Here is a 23,797-nt window from a genome sequence, read left to right as displayed (position 1 = left end):
TCCCCCTCAAACTGCAGTAATCATACTTTGGGCAGCCATGAAAGTCTTCGCAAGGCAACCACCTGCATTCAGCTTCGACTACATGACACTAGTATTTTGAAGCAAAGCTTGGCTCGAACGGTATGTTGTCTTTTTTCCCCTCCTCCTCCTTTCAGCATCTCTGAAGGAATAATGTTCCACCAATCCTTTTATGTAACAACCTGCAGTAATAATCAAAGAGAAATTATTTGCTTTTCTGATAATACATATATTATTTCTGAACTGCATTTGAAACCTACTGAGAAACATCTCTGCTTTGCTCTCACACTTATATCTAGTGAGTTACTGTAGAAAACACTCAACTGAAAAAGACCAAAGGTTACCATTTTAGAAAAAAAATCAGTTTTGTCAGAATTTAGTGCTGTTTATTTCAGGTGAGCAATATTTCTTCATTCTTATTTTTGTTGGCCTTTCTATGTTTTGAAATACAACAAGTGCAAAACCACTCCAAGTACTATGTAAAATTAATTAGATCTGGACTCTTGTCACTATCACTGAAAAACAGGGTATGTTGATAAAAGGCAGAATCACAGTTAGTGTGTTTGTGCATGTGTGATGCCTAATTTTGTGTGTTTGTATGTTCTTTTTGCAGACATGCAGAAATGTTATCTGTAAGGACATGTAGTCCTTACAGAAAAAAATGTTTTTTCATCGCCTTAAATCCAGGGAGATTCCTATTCAGATTATTTGAGTTTAAGCGTTCTTGCAGTGGATTACTGAGCTTTAATGACACTGACCTGTGCTATTAAATGTGAGCTTTATTCCCAGTGAACCACCTTGAATTACTTCCAACCCAGAGTTTGCAGTACAGCAGAGGCTTTGTTCTGGGCAGTTTCACTTGGCAGTGTGTTGATTCTGTTCACAGATAGTACCAATTACCTGCTTTGCATACATCTGCTATCAGCTTGAATCTGTCAATATATGGGTCAGATGGCAGATTTCTAATATAAAAAGGTAGGAACTTTCTTTTCATATCTGTTATATTTCATCATGTGAAACATCATTTAATACATTACCTAGAGCATTAAAAAAGGACTATAATACAGCGGCCAAATATCTATATCTATATCTAATCTATATCTATATCTATATCTATATCTATATCTATATCTATATCTATATCTATATCTATATCTATATCTATATCTATATCTATATCATCTATCTCTATCTCTATCTCTATCTCTATCTATATATCTATATCTATATCTATATCTATATCTGTATCTGTATCTGTATCTATATCTATATCTATATCTATATCTGTATCTATATCTATATCTATATCTATATCTATATCTGTATCTATATCTATATCTATATCTATATCTATATATTTAATATTTCAACCACTGTATAAATAAAAGAAGAATAATTTAGTGCTGATATGTACAATCCTAACTTAAATTATTGGCATTATGCAGTATCAATATTATTCACTTAATTATTTAATTTTTTTAAACCACTGATTCTTTTTGGTATAACATCATCCAAAAGGAAGTAAATCAGAAAACATGAAAGTTTTCCTCAATAGGTCACTTCTTCAAAAACTATACAGACCAAAGAATTGCCAACTATTTGCTCTCAGTCTAGAAAAAATAAGTTGATGTTTGAATATACCTTCAGAAGGGGATAAGCAAGTGTCTGTCTCATGAGTCCTTACTTACCTCATCCCCATATCACAGCAGCAAAGGAACATGTCCAGTGACCATTGAAATGAGCTTTGTCTTGGGAAAGTATCTGTGGTACCTTGTTGTCATTTAACTGCAGGTTGTTCAGATCGAGGCAGGAATCACCATTCCTGTTTTCCATTGTCAGTATTAAGAAGAGATCTGAAGGTCATCATAGTCCTTTCTGGTGTTAGATCTGTGACAAGAGATCCTGTGTGAGGAGATGTAAGACCTCATTTTTCCCTATAGTGCTTCCAAAGAAAGAGTGGATTATTGGTGATTAGATATAATTATGGACACACGTAAGTACGTGTAATGGTGGAAATGCTGTTTAGTCTTTTTATGTCAGTATCTCTATCTTTTAAATGAAATAATATATTATTGACCCTCCTGCTGGGCATTTCCAGCGTTTCTGGCCTGAGAAATCAGTGACATCAGTAAGTTTGATACAAATGCTTTTTGCTACATATATGCATATAGCATGAAGTATTTTTTACACGCACATACTGAAAAAAAAGGAGCCTCAGACAATGTCTTGACAATCTCCTCTTCAAAACTCCAAGTCAATGATTAATTCTCTACATATTACTCTGTCTCCAAACAGAAAAACTAAAATGTAGAGCAAATGACCTATTTGTTGTATATAAATCTGCTGTTACTATAGATCATCAAAATTACCTGCTTTGGAACATAATGATATGTTCAAGAGCCTCTTCTGAGGCTTTAAAGCTTTTTTGTGTGCTAAGGAAGCAAAACTCTGTATCAATGCCATCTGGAGGCTGACTTCATGATTCTTGCTCACTTTACATAACACTGTCAAAATTGTGAAGCATAGTTAAAAATATCTGTCTGTATATGAAATTACTATTATTTTACTGTTATGCTTAATAACCAGTATAAATGAATACTTACGAGTAATGTGCAACTACTCTACTTTTTTTTTTTTAATCAGACAGTTTATGAGATTTGACCAATAACTAAATGTTCGCAATTCTTTTGTGAATTCAGCTGAATTATTTTATTAATTTTTAAGATTAATACTTGCTTCCTTTCCTTATGTGGGAAGCTGGAATTCTGTTATGAAGTGTTCAGAAAGAGAAAATTGTCCTGAAATGAGGAGTTAAGGGCAAGAAATTTGGCCTGAGGCTTTACACTGAGTCACAGGTCATTCAGCCAGTGGGTGACTTTCTAATTTGTTTTTGGGTTTTTTTGAGACATGAGATCTATTAGCCTTAACACTTTTAAGGCTTTTAAGACACAAATTTTCAAGATGCTAGGCTCCTACCAAACTGCCAGGTAAGGCTTATACAGGGAACGTAAGGTTATCTTTGTAATACAGCAACATACTGAAGCTTGATTTTCCAGTCTAGCCAGACAAAGATTTTCTGTTGACAGGAATGGGAATCCTGCACCTTTCAGATTTTTCTCCACATTGGAATCTTGAGAATGACAATGAATGTGGAGAAAATCCAATAGTCCTCCTGTGAAGTGGTGGCTCAGTGTAGGTGGATTACAGTTATCCTGAATAATGACTGCTAGATTTGTTTTGACTACAGAACTGTTCTGTTCTGTACTTTAACCTAGGTGGTCTCTAAGAGGCAATTCCTAAGCACAAATTCCACAAGTTGTAGTTGGTAGAAGTGTTAAATTCCTAGTCTCTAGGTGATGTTTAGAAAGAAATGCACAATGGAACAGTGTAGAAGCAGAAACTTCTATACAAATCACATTTCCAGAGAGTGCTCTGCCTATCCAAGAGATCCATTTTTTCAGAGTTTCCCCACGTACTGATTATCTGGGGAAAGCATGAATTTTTGCAGTGGACAGGCACCAAAGAATGCTTACGGGTTTCTAACAAGAGCCTCACTTGCTTCCAGAAAGGGATTTTTGGACTAAAGCAACCAGCAAGTGATATTTCCTGAACCTTAAAAATATATATATTATTTTCATATATACCAGTCTTAATTATTTTTACCAGACTTAATGAATTGTTAACATTCCAAACATAATCACAGATGAGAAAAGTCAGTGGTCCATCATGACAAGATGGGGTTTTCCATTATTTAAATGTTTGTGACTCTTTAGAGAGGGATTGTGTAGCACCTCAGATAGAAGGGAGCCTTTTCTTGTATTTAAGTATCCCATAAAATTGTGCTACTGTAAAATGTTTCATGTTCTATTAATATTCTCAGTCTGCTTCAACTCTATTGCAGTTTGACAAGTCTAAATGAGGTTTAATGTATTGCAGTGCACTGTGGGGGCCAGGAGCAGAGACTGAGCATTTCTTGATGTTTCACGTTTTGAAAATGGTTGTAATTACCAGGTAGAATGATTACAAACAAACAAAAATAGTCTTTCAGACAAGTAACTTAGCAAGCCTGGAAGACAAATTAGCAGTGTTCAAGCCATTAGAAAACATTTATTGTCTCAAAGAATTTGTGTAACTGTAATTCATAACTTACAACAGGTTTTACCATCTTCAAGTGAATTATTGATCGCTCTTTTACGGTAACTGACATGGCTCTGAAAGCTTCAGGCCATGAAGTTATTTCAGCTTACTAATAATAGCAAAGAACATGAGCAGCTCTTGAGCTGGCATAAGTCATAGACCCAGAGTTTTCCTCCAGCTCCAGGGCATGCTTGTGACAGAGCACTTGTATCAGAAAGGAGAGGTCCTGCTCACAGGCAGAGCACCAGCCAGTCTGTCAGGAAAAGACAAAACCTAACAGAGGAGACACAGGCCATGGTGCATTGAAAGCTGCAGTGTTTCCTTTCACTTTCTGGGAGTCTTTTGAAACCAAACCTGCTCCAACCACACTAAATTCAAGGAGCTGAGGCAGTCTGCACTGAGCTCACAGTCAGACTTGTTGGCTCCGGTTGTAAAATGTTTTTGAAAGTCACAGACTTAGTAGCAGTTTTTGGAAAATAAATTCCCCATCATCAGAATTCCTATAAAAAGATGTGAAAATAGTGTGCTGCCTTTTTTTTTTTTTTTTTTTTTTTTTTTTTGTAAAGGCACAAATTTTGAGACCCTTAAGATTCTTCAGCTATCTCAGAGAGTTATGCACATATGTAGCCAGGGTTTATTTTTGTGAGTTAATCTGTGTGGACTCTCAAATTATGAACTTTGGAATATGTTATTTTATAGAAAACTCCACTAAGGTTATAGTTTAACAAGTATCACAGAAACATATGAATATCTTGTCAGCCCTTCTATATAATAATCGCCCACATATATTCAGGTGCTAAATAATTCATACACCCGCCTGTTGCCCGAGTCCATCAGATCCCCTTAAGCTTCTGGGTTCCTATCAATCACACATATCAAATGTCTCTCTAAGCTTCAGGGCTTCCTCCTTCAGTCTGTATCACATTGTTTCCAAGTTCATCTCTCCCTGTCCTCTAGTACTGTCAGTGTATGAGCAGAAGGAGGCAGTTTGTCATTTATCAATCTTGTTCTGTAGCTCAAGCCTTGTCCCTATGATTGCTCAGTTCAGATGTGCTCTGCTATTTGTAAGGTCTCCAGAGGTGGCAGCATGACCACTAAGCATGCAGCGACATTACAAAACTGCAGGGTGGATTTTGCAGAACATTTACACTACTCATCTGTAGGGTAATGTGACTTAAAAAAAAAAAAAAAAAAAAAAAAAGAAGTATGATTTGCTGAGAGTCAAGATGGATGTGAATGACTATTGCTCTGTCTAGAGGCAGCAAATTCAAGTCATGATGTTATAGTAAGCAGCTATGGAGTGCTGGCTGCTATTTCATTCCTGAAATGCTTGTTTCCGATTATGGTAGCAGTACAAAATATTCTCAAAGCTTCAGATGTTTTACCAGTCCTCTAGCATACATTGGAGCAGCTTGATAACTGTCCGAGGTCCAAGGTGCTCCAAGCCTCAGGAGTATGGTATGGACAGAAGACGAGTTGTGAGCAAAACTAGCAGTTACTAGGTCATAGCCATATGTAGCCCCGTTAGTACTGCACTCGGGAAACTGGCATCTATAAGCTATTTTTGTAGGAGCAGTTCAGTGGGGTTGAGAGGCAGATTCTGAAATCAGCTGAGGAAAGACCATCTATTCTCAAAGGCATCTCCTAGCCCCCCAAATACTTACCCTATTTTCTCCATTACAATAACATTTGACACTCTCATGTCAATACACTGAGATAAGGAACAGAGGCGTTTGTATAAGATTAAATGCCCAGACCAAGTGGAGCATAGTGCTTAGGTCTAAGACGCATATATTCAGGGCTTAATGCATGAGAGTGTTTTTCTTACTTTTCCCCCTTCTATTTCATTTGTCTAATTCATCTTTCATTTATTGCCACAATGTGATAAAAGAGATAGTAGCACTCCAGGTGGGAATTCTTTACAGAACATCTGTAATGTATTTAGCTCAGCAAGTTCCTGCTCCTTAAACGGTGCTATTGCTAAATCCCTATATAGCAATCTAAAGCAAAATTAGTGTGAATTAATTCACATGTCAGTTAACATATTTTAATTGAATCCAACCATAGCAGAAACACAAGTTTTTAGGAATGTTAGATTTAAACCAGTATTATACTTCAATGCACTAGAAAAAATGCTAATGTGCTCACCTTATTCTGAACAGGCTTCCAATATTTGAATTCACTAGCATTCAAAATATTAGGAGAAGGCTTTTTTAAGCAAGCAAGAAGACAACGGTACTTTTTTCCTTTAGAATATGGAAATTTTCTTTCAAATTCTGTTTAAGAGGGGGGAAAAATCATGAATCATATTTAATCACTGTTGGGTTACGCTGTTCTCATTTTTCTTGAAATCTTTTTTTATTGTGTGAATGTTATAACAGTAAAAGATTAACAGATGGAATTTTTTTCTTTACTGAAATGTTTTGCTTAAGGTTAAACCATTTTGTCTTCCCTTCACAAAGAATTTGGAAGTTTCATTAGTTTAGTCCAGCTTAAAATGGAGTCATCTTTCAGATTCTTCTGGATCCTCAGCCAAATATAATTTCTCTCCTCTGCTTCACATTTCAGCAATCAAATATTTTAGATCAGTACACATGTAAATAAATAGTCTGTAACTTGGTTGCCTAAGCTGTGCCCATCCCAGCCATCATTTGCATTTCTGGAGATACTAAGAAAAATGTCTGGCTCCTGTTCTAGCCACTAGGGAAACAGAAGCTCATCACCACTAGATGCCTATGTGCTGTGCTGCTCTCCTGCTTCTGTTTTCTTATTTAATTCTTTTCTCTCTCATCCCTCCACCCATCCTAGTGTTATACCTCTTCATAATGTCATTCCCTTTGTAATCCTTGAACAATAAATTTGAGGTCATGCTTGTCACAAGACCCTCAGTAATTTTCCCATCGAGTTATAGGGATATGGGTTCAAACATGAGTCAGAAAAAGGGCAGCATTTTCAGGACGCGGTGGTGCCACTTGCTAACAGTACATGCCTAGCAAATCCATGGGGCTGGAGAAAGGACTATATCTGAATGGGGACAGGTTTGGTCAGCAGAATGTGTCAAATAAGGCAAAATGACAGAATTATTTAGGTTGGAAGGGACCTCACAGGATTTCTTGTATTTAATTTCTGCCCTTTATCTCTTGTCCTGTCAATAAGGGCTACTGAAGAGTCTGACTCACTTGTCTTCATTATTTCCCATCAGATATTTGTACGCATTTTTAAGATTTCCCCTGAGCTTTCCCTTCTCCAGACTAAGCAGTCCCAGGTCAGCCTCTCCTCATACGAAAAATGCTTTAGGGCTTTGATCAATTCCGTGGCTCTTCACTAAAACAAGTCCCTGCAGAGGGGTTGCAAAGGATGCTACAAATGTACTCCATTCTGTTCTCTTAGAAAAGGAAACGGCACTTTGGTTGTGGATGCAAACTGATTTCTGCTGCATCAGAAGTGTATAAAGGGGTACCTTCTGCTGCCTGTAACAAGAAGGCAGAGCCAGGGTTTGCTGAGGCCTGGCTATAGTCTTAATCTATATTAGCTAGAAGGAACTACCATGACAATCTGGTTTGGCCTTCTATACAGTATGACCCAGCGTAACACAAGAGAGATTCACCAAACTAAATTTCAGATTGAAACATCCTGAACACTCTGAGAGTTTCTAAATCAACATGCCAACTTTGGAAAATACCAAGCAAATCTCTCCAACATATATTCTTCATATCAGAACACTATATCTCACTCTATGCCCTCTCTTCAACAGCAGGAAGATGACCAAAGACAGTTCAGTGTGAATCAGCTGTTTGAAGACACTTGTGGCTGGAGACTGACTCGGTAAGAATACTGGTATTTAACAGTATTTCTCTTTGCAGTTATTCATCTTTGTAGTGAGCCTCCTGGCCTCAAAGGACAATCCCAAGACCTACTGGGGAGGACAGGAATGATACCAAAGAGAAAGAAATTTGGTCTGATGTTTTAGACTTTTCAGACCTTCTTGTGATTGCTTAGCAAAAATCTATAATCATTTACAGATCTGTGTAATTTTCCCCCATTCTCTCCCTTCCATGTCATTAAAGATTTCATTAGAACTTTCATGTTTTCCAAAGATTCCCAGGATTGAAGGAGTCATAATTTTTATGTGTGCGTTGCTCTTGGAGAATTTTCAAAAGTAAATGCTGTAAAAGTAACAGATTTGCTCTTCATTATGCCTGCGATTTCACAGTTGAGTGATGTTTTGTTTTAGCGTGGTGTGGTTTGGTTTGGTTTTTAATGCAGGCTAGGTATGGCACGCTTTTAACTTAGCACTCAAAGTGTACCTGACTCTAAAGCTAACCTACCGTGGACAAGCACTAAATGAGATAGATTCTTCATTCAACTTTCATTATGTTCCATTTCATGCAGTTAGATAAAGAAGCTGTTAACACTTTTTGTAATGTTTTTCATCAATGTGTTATACAGTACTTTGCCAAGAACGGTAAATGCCACACCTGTCATTTAGCAGATGGAGGAAAATAGAGAGTGACTTGAACAAGGTGGATATCTGGTGCTTACTGAGGACCCATCTGGTTTCCTAGGAGCATGGCCCAAATTTCCATTCTGGTCCTTGGTATAAATAGATCAAACCAACCATACAGTCTATAAAGACACTACTTACTGATTGTTTTATTTCTTGTGGTGTAAAGTGTGTGGCCTTTTCCATTGCAAAGAGAGTCTTCAGAGGGGATATGTGATAAAAGATGTTGAGGTGCAAATCAACCATGATCTGCAAAATTTCCTCTGCTACTGTAGGACAATAAATACTTTCTTTCTTCAACCACAAATTCAGTAAATATTGAAAAATTAAAAGCTTGAACTGTGTTTGATCACTATTTCCTGCTGGTCTTATGGATTGTTGATGGGTAAGAGAAAACATTTTCCAGTAGCGATGACCTAGAAAGATCTGTGGTCAGGCCTTGTGCTCTCAAATGCATTTCTAACTTATCTGAGAAAGACGGGTAATAGCTAAGTGACAAAAGTTTGCTGTCCATAATGTGCACAGGAACTGCCTGTGATGATTTGCAGAAGGATTTTACAATGCTGAGCTGAGTGTGTGATAAAGTGGCAGATGAAATTTTGAGAAGATAAATGTAGATGGGAGGAGATGGTCTTAAATTCACATGTGAAATCATAGGCTTCAAGCTGACTTTTACCGCCATGAGTGAGTTCTTGGGGTTATAATAAATAGCTCTGAATGTCATCTTGGTGCACAGCAGCTGCAAAAAAGATAAAACAAATGTTGGGAATTATTATGGAAGAAATGAAAAACCAAACCACAGTATTATGCTACAGTATCAGTGTAGGGTGTTCATTTATCTTGAATACGGCCGACACTTCTGCTTCTCCCATTTCAAATATGATGTAATAGAACTTGAAAAAGTGAACAGAAGGGGCAGCAAGGATGCTCAGAGGAGTGAAATGCCTTCCATATGAGAAACGAATAGGTAACAATATTCTTCATCCTGATGAAGAGATAATAGAAGATAGGTGTTTTATAGATGACAAGTCTATCAAATTGAGGAGCACAGAGAATGTCTGCAGAAAAGGATCGTTTACTGTATCTTCCAGTGCAGGATGAAGGGAGCATGAAGTGAAAGTAGCAGTTTCAAGAAAGACAAGAGTAGGTATTTCTTTCTATAAGACCTAATTAAGTAATGTCTGGATACAGTCCAGCTTACCCAGGACTGTGTCCAGATGGTTTCCAAATACCTCCAAGGAAGGAGACTCCACAACCTCTCTGAGAAACTTGTGCCAGTGCTTGGTCACCCGGTGAAAATGTGTTTCAGTTTGTGCCCATTGCCTCTTGTCCTAGTGCCTGGCACCACTGAAGAGAGCCTGGCTCCATTGCCTTTTCACCCTCCCTTCGGGTGTTTATATACATCAAGATCACCTTCCCCACCCCCCCAACCCCCCCGAGCTTTTTCTTCTCTAGGCTAAGCAGTCCCAGCTCTCAGTCTTTCCCTATAGGGGAGTGGCTCCAGTCCTCTCATCATCTTAGTTATCCTTGGACTCTCTCCAGTACATCCATGTCTCTCTTGCACTGAGAAGCCCAGAACTGGACACAGTACTTACTCCAGGTGTGGCATCACCAATGCCGAGTAAGAGAGGAAGGATCCCCTCCCTCAACCTGGTAGTAATACTCCTCCTAATGCAGCCCAGGATACCTTTAGCCCCTTTTAGCCTTTTTTGATGCAAGGGCACATAGCTGGTTCATGTTCAGCTTCCTGTCCACCAGGACTGCCAGGTCCTTTTCTGCAAGGCTGCTTTCTGGGCAGTCAGCCCCCAGCCTGTATCTGTGCATGGGGTTATTCGTCCCCAGGTGCAGGACTTTGCACTTCCTTTTCCTGAAATTCATGAGGTTCCTGTCAGCCCATTTCTCCAGCCTGCTGAGGTCCCTCAGGACAGTAGTACAACCCTTTGCTGTAGCAGCCGCTCTGTCCAGTTTTGTGTCATCAACAAACTTGCTGTGGGTACAATCTTTCCAACGATCCACATCATTAAGACAAATGTTAAAGTAAACAGTACCGGACCCAGGACTGACCCCTGGGGTATACTGCTAGTTACCAGCCTCCAACTAGAGTTTATGCCACTGATCACCACCCCCTGGGCCCAGCCATTCAGTCAGTTTTCAATTTACCTCACTGTGTGCTCATCCACCCCATGGTTTATTAACTTCTATATGAGGTGGTTATGGGTGACAGTGACAAAAATCTATGATTTCATCATGGAAGGTTATCAGGTTAGTCAAAGACTATTTTTGCTTGGCAAATCATTTCTTAATACTTTCTGTCAACCTTCTTGTAGTTCATTTGCCTGGAAATGGTTCTCAGGATTGGTTGCCCCTTCATCCTCCTAGGGTTCAAGGCTGATCGGCCTCTAGTTCTCTGGGTCCTCCTTCTTGAAGATGTGAGTGGCATTTTCTTTCCTCCAGTCTTCAGGGAGCTCTTCCTGAAGATTGCTTAAAGATTGTCAGGAGTGGCCTCAACAATAATATCAGCCAGCTCTCTCAGCATTCATGGGTGCATCCCATCAGGGCACATGGACAGTGTACGTCCGGTTTAAGTATTCTTTAAGCTGATCCTCGTCAGCTTCCTAGTTCATTTCAGGGACTGCACCCTGGAGGTCTTGTCCATGAAACAGCACCACACTAGACTCCTTGCACATATGCAGTCTTTCAGTGTTGTGCTTAAGGCTTGCTCCAGGGTGTGAATTACATATCTTCTGTATTATGGTATAGAAATACCATCATGGTGGACTGCCTCATTTTATGCTGGGTATTTTGAACTCAACCCTCCCTTTTTAATGAATAAACCCCCTAACTGTCTTAGTAGCACTGTAGTCATAGGAGGCCTGGTGTAGGCTCCCACTTGGTGCTACACAAGGTGCACAGCTGGTTCTGTCTAACTGGCTACTCCAAGTATCGTGACCACAAACCTTTATGCACTCCTTAACTCTGGGATAAAAAAAATCACTCCCTGGAGCAAACTTCTTTAGCAGTGTTCACATATTCTTTTTCCCCCATTAACAGCAACTACTTTGAACTGAAAGCACTGGCTAAGAAGGCACTTAGATCTGAAGCATCACCAAAATTTTATGGTGAGGAATACAGTGAAGAAAAGCTTTTATTCTTGTAAGCAACACCACCCTAGCATCTTTTGGGGGAGTAAGCCCCAAAGTAAGTCAATAATATCATAACTGGTCACAACAACTTTTTTTTTAACAGAACTTACAACAATGTCTTTATGCTAGTTCTGCACTGGGATGTATTCCGCAATTCTGTATCTAGCTACGATTGTAATAGGGCTGTAATAGATGGATGCAGTGGCATGGAGATGCAGTAGAATGGTCTCAGCAAGGCTCTGCAAATCTGACTGCACAGAGGAAGGCCAGCAAATTACTTTCCCCTATTGCTGTGTCCTCACAGCTGTGAGTATTTAGATTAGCTAAATAAAATAATGCTCATGGTTGTCTATATGTACTGTAGTTACATTTCTCATTGTAGCACACAAACTCTTGTGTTCTAGAGACCATATTGACAGAGATGCTCATTCTGCTTAGATTCAGCAGAGAAGGAAAAAGAACTGTTTGAACTGGCTTGAGATGAAGTAAAAAGAATTAACTAGAAACTTACCTTTGTAATAATCAGATTTGCTTTCACAGGCAAATATGAACAAATAAAACCAGCAGACCCCTACATTGCTTCATGCACTGATTTTCATAGCTTGAAAAACAAACGCAACATAAATCAAGAAGTGCACCAGAAGAGCTGCAGTTCGTTGGCCCATAATCTCTGATGCTGCGGTGCCAGTAACTATAACATGATGGCAAGTCTGATCTGTGCAGTTAGGCACAGCTTAGTTTTTATCACAGCATGGTGATAAACAGCATTTTAGAAAGCAAACCTAGCACTGATCCACAGTAGGTGCTGCTGCCAGGAAACTGAAAAATGAATGCTATAAGTGTATGCTACATACTTGCCATATTTCTCCCATATAGGCTGGCTGAGGTCTAAGACTAACTCGCTCTAGTTGTTTGTACTTTCTTCTTTTCTTTCCAAAACTGTTGTTGCATATTGCCTTGCTAAAAGAACCAAAAATTTCCTTAATGTTAAAGAAACACTGAATGTTCATTGATTGGTTAGCATTGTCATATTTATACACAACTATCAAAGACGTGAAAGTGAAGTATGTCTGTGTGGTGACATAGGGGTGTATTAGTTATCTAGCAGGCAAAGATTCAGGATAGTGTTAGTGGAGAAATTTTCATCGTTGTCACAAGTTGCTGGATTTGTTTTCTATTAATTATTTAAAATCATGGCTACTTTATTTAAAAAATTCTCTAGGGTAGAATAAACTGATGAAAAATATGCTTATTTTTTAAACCATATTATAACTGATAAAATTATTCTGAAACCTGCATTTAGGCCAAGCATGCTAATAAACATGCTTACCTGTATGCATCAAGGCAACAAGGCAAACTCCTAAGTCCAGAACTGCTTTTGAGCTGGGTAATGCTATGAAAAAGATGTTATGCCTGGAGACTTGGTCAAAGCAGAGCGACAAGTTGTATTAGCTATGATTTAACAGGATTACAGGAGGAACTGCCAGACAGCTACTCAACACACAAACTGCCTGGCTAGATAAAGCTAGTGCAGATGGGAAATAAAAAGCTGTAAAGACAAAACCGTCTGCAGGAGGAGGTGAATAGCAGGCATCTATGGGGGAATGCGCTCTGGTATTAGCACAGGGAAGGCAACCTAACATTGCTCTATTCTGTATGATGATTTCAGTGCAATGACTCTTTCCTTCTCTTGCCATACAATATATATAATGACAGTCTAACCACGTGCTAGGAAACCTGTACTTTGGACCATAGTTGCAACTCTAATCTCTGGTTGCTCAATTAGCCCAACTAAGATGCATGAGGACACACACAGTTTCTCTGTAAACAATAGTCCATTTGCTCTGAAGCAATCAAAATACTTCTGTGACTTTCAGCTACCGGACTGCAATGGGGGGGTGGGGTGGGGGGGGGGGGTGGAGGAGGAATTCCCTTCTAACCCTTCTGAAGAGAAAGAATCCTAATAAAAAAGATCAGTGGGAAATATAAGAGAAAAAAAAAAAAAAAAAAAGAAAAAAGTCAAGGATAAACTGTCAGAGTAAAACAAACAAACACCGAAGAAAGAATGTAAATTGCAATTTCCACTTTTTCATAAAAGCACATGAAAACCCTGCCTCCCTCCAAGGACCATCAAGTCAATAACATGTCCCTTTTACTAATCAGTAGGCTAGGCAGAGTATGGAAGTGGGAATTAATATTTCCATACCTTTTCCTGAAGATTTGACCCTACAGAGGAGGCTGTCAGAGGAAAAGGAAGGTATATTCCTGTGTGTAACAGCCTTAGCCATGGTCTCATAGGCACCTTTTTTTTGTTTTGTTCCAGCTGGCAAATAAATGACAGCTAGTATTTCACTGTGCTTGAAACACAGAAGACTACACAAATACTTCTTAAAAGCAGAACTGATTCTGTCTGTCTGTTGGAGATAGCACTTGGAGCCCATGGTTCTAAAATGGTGAGGTTACAGCTGAAGCGTCAGTTCTGGAATTCAGTATAGAGACCTGCATACTCTTGTTCATAATCCTAATTAATTTAATGAAGCTTTGCTAAGGCACAGCAATCTTCCTGTACAAACTTCATGGTAACTTCTGTAGCATGACAAAGGCATGGTACTACAGAGTGGTATATGTCGATCTACAGAAGCAGAACAAATTCATAGCTTGGGTAATACTATGGAAAAGGCAGCTGCTGAAACAGTTTGAGCATGTAAACTTGAGAACGCTAAGCAAATAAAGTTTAATGAATTATGTAGCAAAGTGTCCTTTTTTATAATATACAGTTTTATACCTGTGACTTAGTACGGACTTTTTAAATGTAGAGGTTTTCCAGATGTTTTGCCTGGTGCTCTGCAGCTTTAGTCTGTGATGTTACTGAGAAAGAAGGCATTGTAGCATCTACTTACGTCTATCCTTTGTCAAGGTAGTATTTCAGCACTTAACCTTTAAAAGTCAAATAAATTGGGTGTGGAGCTCAATAGACAGTGAAATAGCAGATCTCTGGAGTTCTTTCACTTGGGAAGCATGTGTCCTCCAGGTATAAGTAGAAGATTTTTACATTTATGGTTTGTGGCAAATGATTACCAAAAAAACAGGGAGATGCAGGCTCAATTGCATGACGTCTACATAATCACTTCTCCTTATTTTATACCAACATAAAATACTGTCAATTAAACTATTCCCAATTTATAGAAGGGGGGGGGGGGGAAGCAAAAAAAGGGGCAAACCTGTTCTCTTTATCCTATTATTAATTTGATGTTGTTTTCTTTTTTCCAATTTCCAGATGGAACCTTCTCTCAGTTATTATGAAATATAGAGGTCAAGTGGAACATCTATTGCAAAATCAGGTATTTGTTCTCAGTTTGTTATTACAGAAAAGCATTAACTTATAAATGAAAGTTATCTAATTATTAATCTGTCTCAAATGCAATTAAGGAAGAGTTTTAATTAAGGCTGTTTAACCTGACTTTGAAAGGATATAAATTTTGTTAATAAAACTTGGTTTGAGGTTGGGAAGAAAGTGCTAAAAATTTAAAATATCAAAGGTGACTGTTTCTAAATGTAAAGAAACCTGTAAATAAAAACAGGATAGTTTGGGTTGGCAGTATAATATTTTGAATTAGTAGAGGTATAATACACTGTATGTATCTGCAAAATTTGTCCCTTAGTTTGCAAACCCACAAGCCAATTATTTGCACATCAAGCAAGTGATAGTTTACAGGATTAGGTTTAGGCACCAAAACTCCTAAGAGTTTTAAGTGTTGTGGGCTGCCAAATGAGTGTTACATGCTTGAAGGAAATATCTCTTAGGAAATCTCTGCTGATTAATGTTTTAAGGACAAATAACTAAAGGACAAACACATATAAGAGTGATAGCTTGGAAGAAACCAAATGACTATTTGATTTGAGTTTCAGGTTGTCATGCTAACTGACTTTCTAGGGTTTGGAACTGGAAAGAGATATTCCAGTGCAACCCTTCCAGCGTTATAACTCATTACACTGAAGGACGATTTTCCTTGAAAAATATATATTACAACATCAAATTCTTATTTTGTTTCAGAAATCTGTCACTTGTATTCAAGTGCAGATTTTAATCTTTCTGGATATTCTTGATCCATGGGTATTTCTGTTTTGAATAGTCAGAAAGCATGCACATATATAGAAGTGTGTATACATATATACATACATATAAATGCACATATACATACAGACATGTACATTAATTCATAAATATATATATCAATACATATGTAAATAAATATATGAGGATAAAAATACTCTACATTTTTGAGTAATTTTTTGACACTTTTGCAGAATGCATACAAATTTAAAAGCTGTTGAACTGTGCCTACCTACAAAGTAGAGTTCTGGTTTTGATTCAATGAATTTTCCTTTGTAAGCAACTTCTCAAATGGGACTATTTAGTGTATAAAATGTGATACAGTCATAACCATTTAGAAAATTGAGGTCCCCAAGCTCAAATGTGCATATATATTTCTTTACTGAAGTAGACCCATCAGTGTAGTTACTCACATTCACTTGAAATTTTAGGGCCTAAAGTAAGAAGATTCCAAATTCAAAGAAAGCCATAATCCCAACATTAATGAGGCATTACAATCCATCCTCTGCAACTGATGCTTTGTAGATATTCCTCAGACCTATAATGAAGAACTCTTAATTTGTTTTTGCTAAAGATTTTTAACTTGAGTAAGCATTTACTATGTGAGCTCATTAACTTTTTATAAAGGGAAGACAGGACGTTTTTCAAATATTCATACTATGCAACAAATATGCCTGTGTTACTCTAAAGCTAAATTTCTCCATAGTTTGTTGTTTTTTGTCTTTTTTTTAATGAGGTCTCATCTACACAGAGACACTCAATATAAGTTCATATAACTTGCTTAAAAGAGCAGGATTGCAAGTTAACGACATAGGTCAGATCACCATGCAGATGTTGCAATTCAGAGGCATCAGAGTATATGGAGCTTTTTCAAATCTGTAATAGTTTAAACTGGTGTTACTGCTGTGCTTTAGTAAGTGGCTTTAAAAATTATGGAGCTGTAATCTAATAATTATAGTCACAAATATATGATAAAGAAAGCAAAAAATGAGAACTCTATTGTTTTCTGATTTGTTAACCTGTTAACATCTGATTAGATTCCTTTAAGAAGGTTTAAATTTGGGATCTTTAGAACAGCCCCCTATCCAAGTTACACGGGAACAATTATGTTGATTTTCAAAGCCAGCACTCACATCACTGGGTAGGTTGTTAACCTTCTTCTGTTTCACCACAATCCACCCTCAGCACATTCTGAACTTTAAACCACTGGGAGTTACTCACATACACTAAATTAAGTACACATATATCTGCTTAAGTTCTGTACTTAGCTGAACTCCCTTAAGCATTCAGTTTTAATCTGACAGATCTTGAGGTTCTCAGTTTTAAAAAAAACATTTATTTTTTTTTGTGCATTTGTGTACCTACTTTCAAACTCACTTGTTAAGGATGTCTGTTGAAAAGCCTGGAGATACCAATACTTCTGACTTATGTGACAAGCCCATTATCATTATTATTAGTAAGATCAATAAATGGGAAATTCATTTTATGATGGATAATGCCTCTATAAAATGAAATAAATAAATAAAAAGTTTAGGGTATTTGGCACAATGTGGGAGCAGGATTGGTGCTGTAGGGATTGCAATGTAAAGAGTATTCTTAGAGTGTGTGTGTGGCCAGGCAACTAGCCATTTTGATTGCCCTGATAATCACTTGACATGCACTTCATTTTTAAATCTATTCAGAATTTACTATTAATGAAGAGAGGAAACTTTGTAAATTTTTAATACAGAGTGTAGAAGTTCTAGAATGAAGTAGTATTTTTTTTATCATATAAATAATGTAAATACCAAAATATCCTTCAAAGGTTCTGCTGGTATTTAAATATGTAGAGGGAAAAAAATCTACACAAGATCTTGACTATAACTTTTTTGGACTTTCAGAAAATTGTTAAGACATTAATGCCCGTCTTCCCTTCTTTGGGACAGAATTCAGTGTCATATGTCTACATATGGAAAAGGAAAACTCTCTACATGATATAACAAAATAGAAATAGCATGAAAAAAGTCATCATTCGCAGTAGAGAGTATTACATGATTTTTTTATGTGCTTACTCTCCTTGATCTGCAATGTGATCCTTAGAAGTAGCTACCATATAAATGAAGTCTATGGTGTAGTAGCTTCTATAAAATATTAAGTACTTTGTTAATTTAGCTCTTAACAGAATATTATTATCCACAAGTGGAGACGTTCCTCAAGATACCCAACTTTCGTTATGGAACAGCATATTTATTTGTACATACAAAAATACATAAACTGTTGGGTTCTTTGATTTTTGTTTGGTTTTTTGTTTTTCTTTTATTTCTGTCCAGCAGTATAGCTATTTCTCTAATCAAGAATTAATCTTGTGTATGTCTATGACCATGTGTTGCTCAGAAATTGCCCTGCATGAATGTGTCTTTATAGTCGTAAAATCCCTTTTTCTAATAATCCATACCCATTTGTGAAGAAGAAAAATGCTAATTTAAAATGCACTTAAATGTTAAACTAGAATTTTATTTAATTTTAATTACAAACTTTATACAGTAATTAAAAATATATGTGTATGTGTATATATATATAGATATATATGCATTTCTTCAACTGTACAGTAATTCAGCTTGTATAATGCTTTGCTTTTGGCGATGTTATACATGGCAACAAAGCCATGCCATTTTTACAGGTTTCTACTTCTGCTGGCAATGTATGCGTGCACAGAGAGTAAATCCTGCAAGAGTTCAATTTAGAAGTCTAAGTGGTAGGAAAAATACAAAAGAAAGGGAATGCACTCCTTGTAATGCACTGGCAGAAGGGTGAATCAGCTTCAGATCAAAGGAGGGTCTAAAGTTCTCAAAGAGATCAGAGTCAGCTGTAGTCTTTCTCTCCAGAACCTCCAGTATGAAAAGGTGTTGCTGTCTTTAATTACTTCAAATCCTCAACAGTTTTATTTAAAAGAATCCTGACCACCAGATATTTGAGGGTATTTTATATATTTCATTTGCGCTTTAGTTCTGCTCAAGGCAGGTAATGTGGAATTAATAATCTCAATGTATTTTTACATTTATTTGTATTAATGACAGGTGGTAACCATCTCAGTACAGTCTGCATATATACCTTTAAGCTTGAAAACAGAAAGTTCAACTTGGTATAATTTTTATTTTTTAGAAATAAAATGTTTGAGTTAGAAAAATGTTTTTATCAGTACATAGATATGCTGTAGCACACTAAAAGGAACATTTATCAGTACAAAAACATGGGAATATTTATAGGAAAACATCTACTTTTTCAGAGATTGTATTTTAAGGTTTAATTAAGTGATACAATAATGCAGTAAAACCATGAATATTTATTGATTGATTGATTTATTGATTCATTGAACGATTGGAGTACTTAATATTTGAAGATTGCGTTTTCCTTCCCTTGGGATCCACTTTTTTTTTCTCTTGATTTCCCTGAAGTATATTTCTAAGGTTATTCATCTAGAGTTTTGTGGGTTTTTTCTAATATGGTAATATTTAAAGATGTAAATTTATTATCAGTAAGACTTAAAAATTTGAGATATATATATATATTGCAGAAAAGCTAGCTGTAGAAGGATTCAGTCCACAGGTGTCTGATTATGCAGCCTCCCACAGAATCACTATTTTTAGAAGGAACATGGATGTTTGCCAGCTCTCACAGGGATGGGTAGGAGACAATATTGGGGATAAATTCATAGTATCATAAAACCCTTAAAATTTGTGAATCATTTGGGTTCAGGCTTCCTTAAAAGTTTTTTTAAAGTGCTTCTACGTTCATGAAGTTGAGATAAAATGATGTTTTGCCTCGAAATCAGTCTGAGATACCAAATTTGTCACCAGTTTTCAACAAGAAGCATTTTATGGAAGATAATTGGACCTCAACAGCAAATACGCTGTCCTCAGGAAACTATTAGTCACTAGTGATTTCAACATAGCCAGACTAATTCGTGGTGTGTTTGACATTTGCGTCAGCAGATATGATTTCCTACATACTTACTGACATGAAATTTATAGTAACATGTTTCTGATAAATGGTATGTGTCTACTGTTTGCTTTATTTTTCTTTCCTTGTTACCAACAGCATGAAGTTGAAAATGCGATTGAAGCAGCTAAAGCAATCTGCAGTGTCCTCTCTTTTGTGGAAACCAGAGACATCAGTGATGCAGTTAAGAAACTCCGTGCAGTGTCATTGGTGAAAGCACAGGTAAAAGATGCCTGTTGATGTCCTAATTTTCCCTTTACAACTGGAGCTTGAATCATATCACTAATTTTCTGATTGATCAGAGCTATTCTACTGTCTCACTACATCTTTTCCCTCTGACAAGTTTTAGGTAGAGGCACTATTAAAAAAAGAAAAGATTATTGACAGTGTGTGACAGAGAAGCAACAGAGGACTTGTCCTGTGTTTGCCTGTAACTGATATGCTTCTCTGGTGTTCTTTCTTATTCCCACCAAACACACAAATCTCTGCTTTGCCACATCACCTAATTACAATCATACAAGTTCAAAGTATTTGACTTCCATATACTTAGCATAGTTTCTTAACAATAATAATAATAAAAAAATATTCCTTCTGTAGTTGTCACTTCAGTTATGGGTTTTTCAGATATAAATGTCTCTGTTATTTATGCAGAGAAGGACCAGCATCATACAGTCCTGATTTTAGCTGGAATACTCATTCTTAAAATGCTGAAGTGGGTTTTCCAGGAGTTACTTTATCACCTGGGACTTTGGAGGGCAGTATGTATTTTCAGTTTTGTAATCAGCTGCTTTGGTAAGACCTTGGACACGTCACTACGACCTGATTTACAGAAGTTCTGAGCACCCAAAAATTCTTTTGAAGTCAGCATCTTGGAAATACAGGTACTCAGCAAATTTGAAAATCAAGCCATTAATCACTTGGATTTAGTCTGGTGTAACCTTAAGTAATGCTAATTCTTTCCCACCCCAATGGAATTCCCTCTTCACACTTTTTAAAAAAGTTTACTAAGTTACTGAGGATTTTTTTTCTTCCCTTGTGTGGTCTCTGTCTTGTCCTTCTTCCTCACAGCAAATATACTTCAGAAAAACATGCGAAACTGGGCAAGACACTTGCGTACTCAGACCATTACCTGCTTACAAAACTTTTATTCTTTCTCTTTATTGTTGTGAGGATTTTTTAGCCCATGGCTTGGATATCTGTAAGAACCTGGGACAGAAAAGTAAACAATGGGATAACTAGTGTTAACTGAGTGTTGATTACAAGCATGTCTACCTTTATAAGTGGAATTTATTTAATTATGCCTCATGCAGTTTGAGATCCCAAACATAAGCGTGGGGAAAGCTAGCATAGTTCATTTTATAACATTTCTTGTGTCATAGGAGTGATATATAGCAAATTAGTCATATACAGTCATCCATATACACTTTGGACAGATTCAAACCCTCAAATACTCATCATCTTACAGGGGTGAATGTCTTCCTGAGAGGTGAAAAGACTCACCAAAGAGCAGGAAGTATGGTAATTGAAGAGACTCCAGTGATGCTCAGTAAATCTCTGCATTATTAGCCTCTGTTTATTCTTCTTGGATGTGGGGGGGTGGAGGGGGTGGGGGGGTGGGTGAAGGGTGGGGATAGCTTCCAAAATAGGTAAACTACAGGACCCAAGCAAATAAACTGTAGGACATCAATGTAGTTATCCGCAGGTTTGGGTTGTAAGTAAATCACTGCACCATGTTTCTGGGGCAGAGGACACTAGAGGTCACAGAGCAGACGTTGCTGCATGGCTCTAGGCAGAACCAGCTGTGGCCTTCTGGAATTAGTTATATGGGTGCTGTCTCTCTGAAGATTGGTAAGGAGTTAAGCTACAAGAAACAATATAGCTCTAGGGTCTTTTCACTATTGCTCAGAGCTGATCAGCTGATTCACTTAAACACCTTCCTTGCTTCCCTTCTTGGTCATGACTCACTGTAAATCTTGTTTCTATAACATCCTAAAACTTTTCATGTCCACTTCATCAGTTATTAGAAGTCACTATTCTGGGTAAATTCCAGTATAAATGGGTCTGTGACAGCACACTTTTTATCTGGCAAGTTGTTGATTTAAATGGAAGTAAGAATATCTCCATTTAAGAAAAGTTCTTCCTGTATATTAGAGGGCAAATATAGCAGAGAAAGAGATAAAACAAGTAACAAGGGATTCACATGATCTGCTTTTCAGTTAAGCCACAGGCTCTCCTGAGAGGCATCAGGCAGATCAGCGTCTTCCCCTTGAGAAAAGTATTTTGTCAACCCAGAATCTTTCTTAAAAGATAGATAAAGAACTTGGTCTAACAAACAGATAAAGAGGACAGTAAGAGAACATGTTCTCCTTCAGGAAGGAATTAGAGCAAGAGAAATACATTGAGACTAATTTGTTAGAAGATTTCTGTTGGAGTTAAGAGAAATTTAGTATTTTCTCTTCAAGTGTTCAGGTCAGCTCTGTGAACCCAATGTGTTAACTGCCTCCTATGACTGAGTACCTGAGTCTGTTTTCAGCCCCATCCTTTCTGAATCCCAGCAGAGAGATATAGTGGTCAAAGAGCCAGACCAGTTTGTATTAGTGTGCACTGTCCTGAGCAATCAGCAAACCCCACATCATGCCATACAGAGGAAGATAATCGGATAAAATCCAAAGAGTACAGGTCATCTTTTTCAAGTCTAAGGTTTCTGTTGATGGTCCCGTTTGCTCTCTGCATGTTTTCTGAGTCACTGTCATGCAAATACTGTTTTAATTTTAGAGATTAAGAGATTGTTGCTAGGCAAATAATTGAATTACGAGGTGATCTATCTTGTATCAAAAACAAACAATCCAAACCCAAACAAACCAACCCCCCTGCTCCAACTGTTCCCAGCTTGCCATTTCTCATTCTGCAGCATGTGTCCATTTTCCAACTCCACTGTATGGACAGTCTCCAATATATGCAGGTCCTGCTGAACCAGCTTCCACATACTTCCTCACACGGAGGGAGTAATACGCTTTCCTTTTTCTGTTTTACCTATTTAAATTATAAGCCCTTCAGAGCAAGGAACGCCTCTCCTTATCTATATGTACAGTTTCCAGCACAGCAGAGTACCGGTCCTGGCTGTAATCTCCAGAGGCTAAAAATGATAAGTGGTGGTGATGATAACAACGGCGTTTGCTCATCTGTAATGAGCAAAACGATACTGTTTCTGAATACCCTCTTCTGAATGTTAAAAAGATTCTGTCCTGATTTAATATTTTATCACTAGTCTTAAAATATTCTTCTGTCCCAATATTCACATAAGAAGCTGCTCCTTCTTTCTCTTGGAGACTACTGACTAGATTGTTACTTATTTTTTTAGGTTTTTAAGTTACTGAGGTTTTGTTCCCTTAACATTTCCTTTCAGGCTTGCTTAGCTGAACTGGTTGTGTGTCCCTTGAAGCCTTCCTCCAAAGTCTGTCTATGACCTTGACTGACAATCCTCTCCCCCTGACTCCCTCCCTGGTGAAGCAGACCTGACTAACAACTGACTTCAAACAAATGGAAGGGGAGAAAAAAACCCAAAGTCAAATTGTTCCTGCACCAGCAAGCGCTGTTGCTGCTGCTTGCTTTTTACTCCTCTGAGAAATAAGTGCTAGGACAGTCGATTAGACTTCAGCAATCTAGAAAAAGTTCAGTTTTGATTTTATACAGAGCTTCATCTTTCTCAGCAGCAACTGAACTATAAATGTCATAAAAGCAGTAAAATATATTTTTGTATGTTCTGTAACTTGAACACTGTTCCATTTTATGAAAATAGAAATTACCCATTATATGCAACTACTTTGTATAGAATAGTATATAAATGAAACAAAACAGATTTTTTCTATATTCATCAATATTTATACAAAGACAATGGACCAG

The 23,797-nt window shown here is 37.3% G+C and overlaps 1 protein-coding gene across 1 annotated transcript in view; it reads left to right on the top strand.

The window, feature by feature from the left end:
• PIK3C2G (phosphatidylinositol-4-phosphate 3-kinase catalytic subunit type 2 gamma) overlaps positions 1-23,797 on the top strand; it is a 208,241-nt gene that overhangs the window by 25,915 nt on the left and 158,529 nt on the right. The window contains exons 6-9 of the mRNA XM_027807693.2: positions 18-120; positions 7,910-7,980; positions 15,080-15,143; positions 19,994-20,116. Coding sequence (XP_027663494.2) covers positions 18-120; positions 7,910-7,980; positions 15,080-15,143; positions 19,994-20,116 — 361 coding nt within the window. The remainder of the gene's footprint in view (positions 1-17; positions 121-7,909; positions 7,981-15,079; positions 15,144-19,993; positions 20,117-23,797) is intronic.

This window comes from Falco cherrug, chromosome 5 (genome assembly GCF_023634085.1).
Source record: "Falco cherrug isolate bFalChe1 chromosome 5, bFalChe1.pri, whole genome shotgun sequence".
Taxonomy (NCBI): domain Eukaryota; kingdom Metazoa; phylum Chordata; class Aves; order Falconiformes; family Falconidae; genus Falco; species Falco cherrug.
The sequence above is the reverse complement of the archived record's forward strand: the minus strand, read 5'-3'. Positions and strand labels throughout refer to the sequence as shown.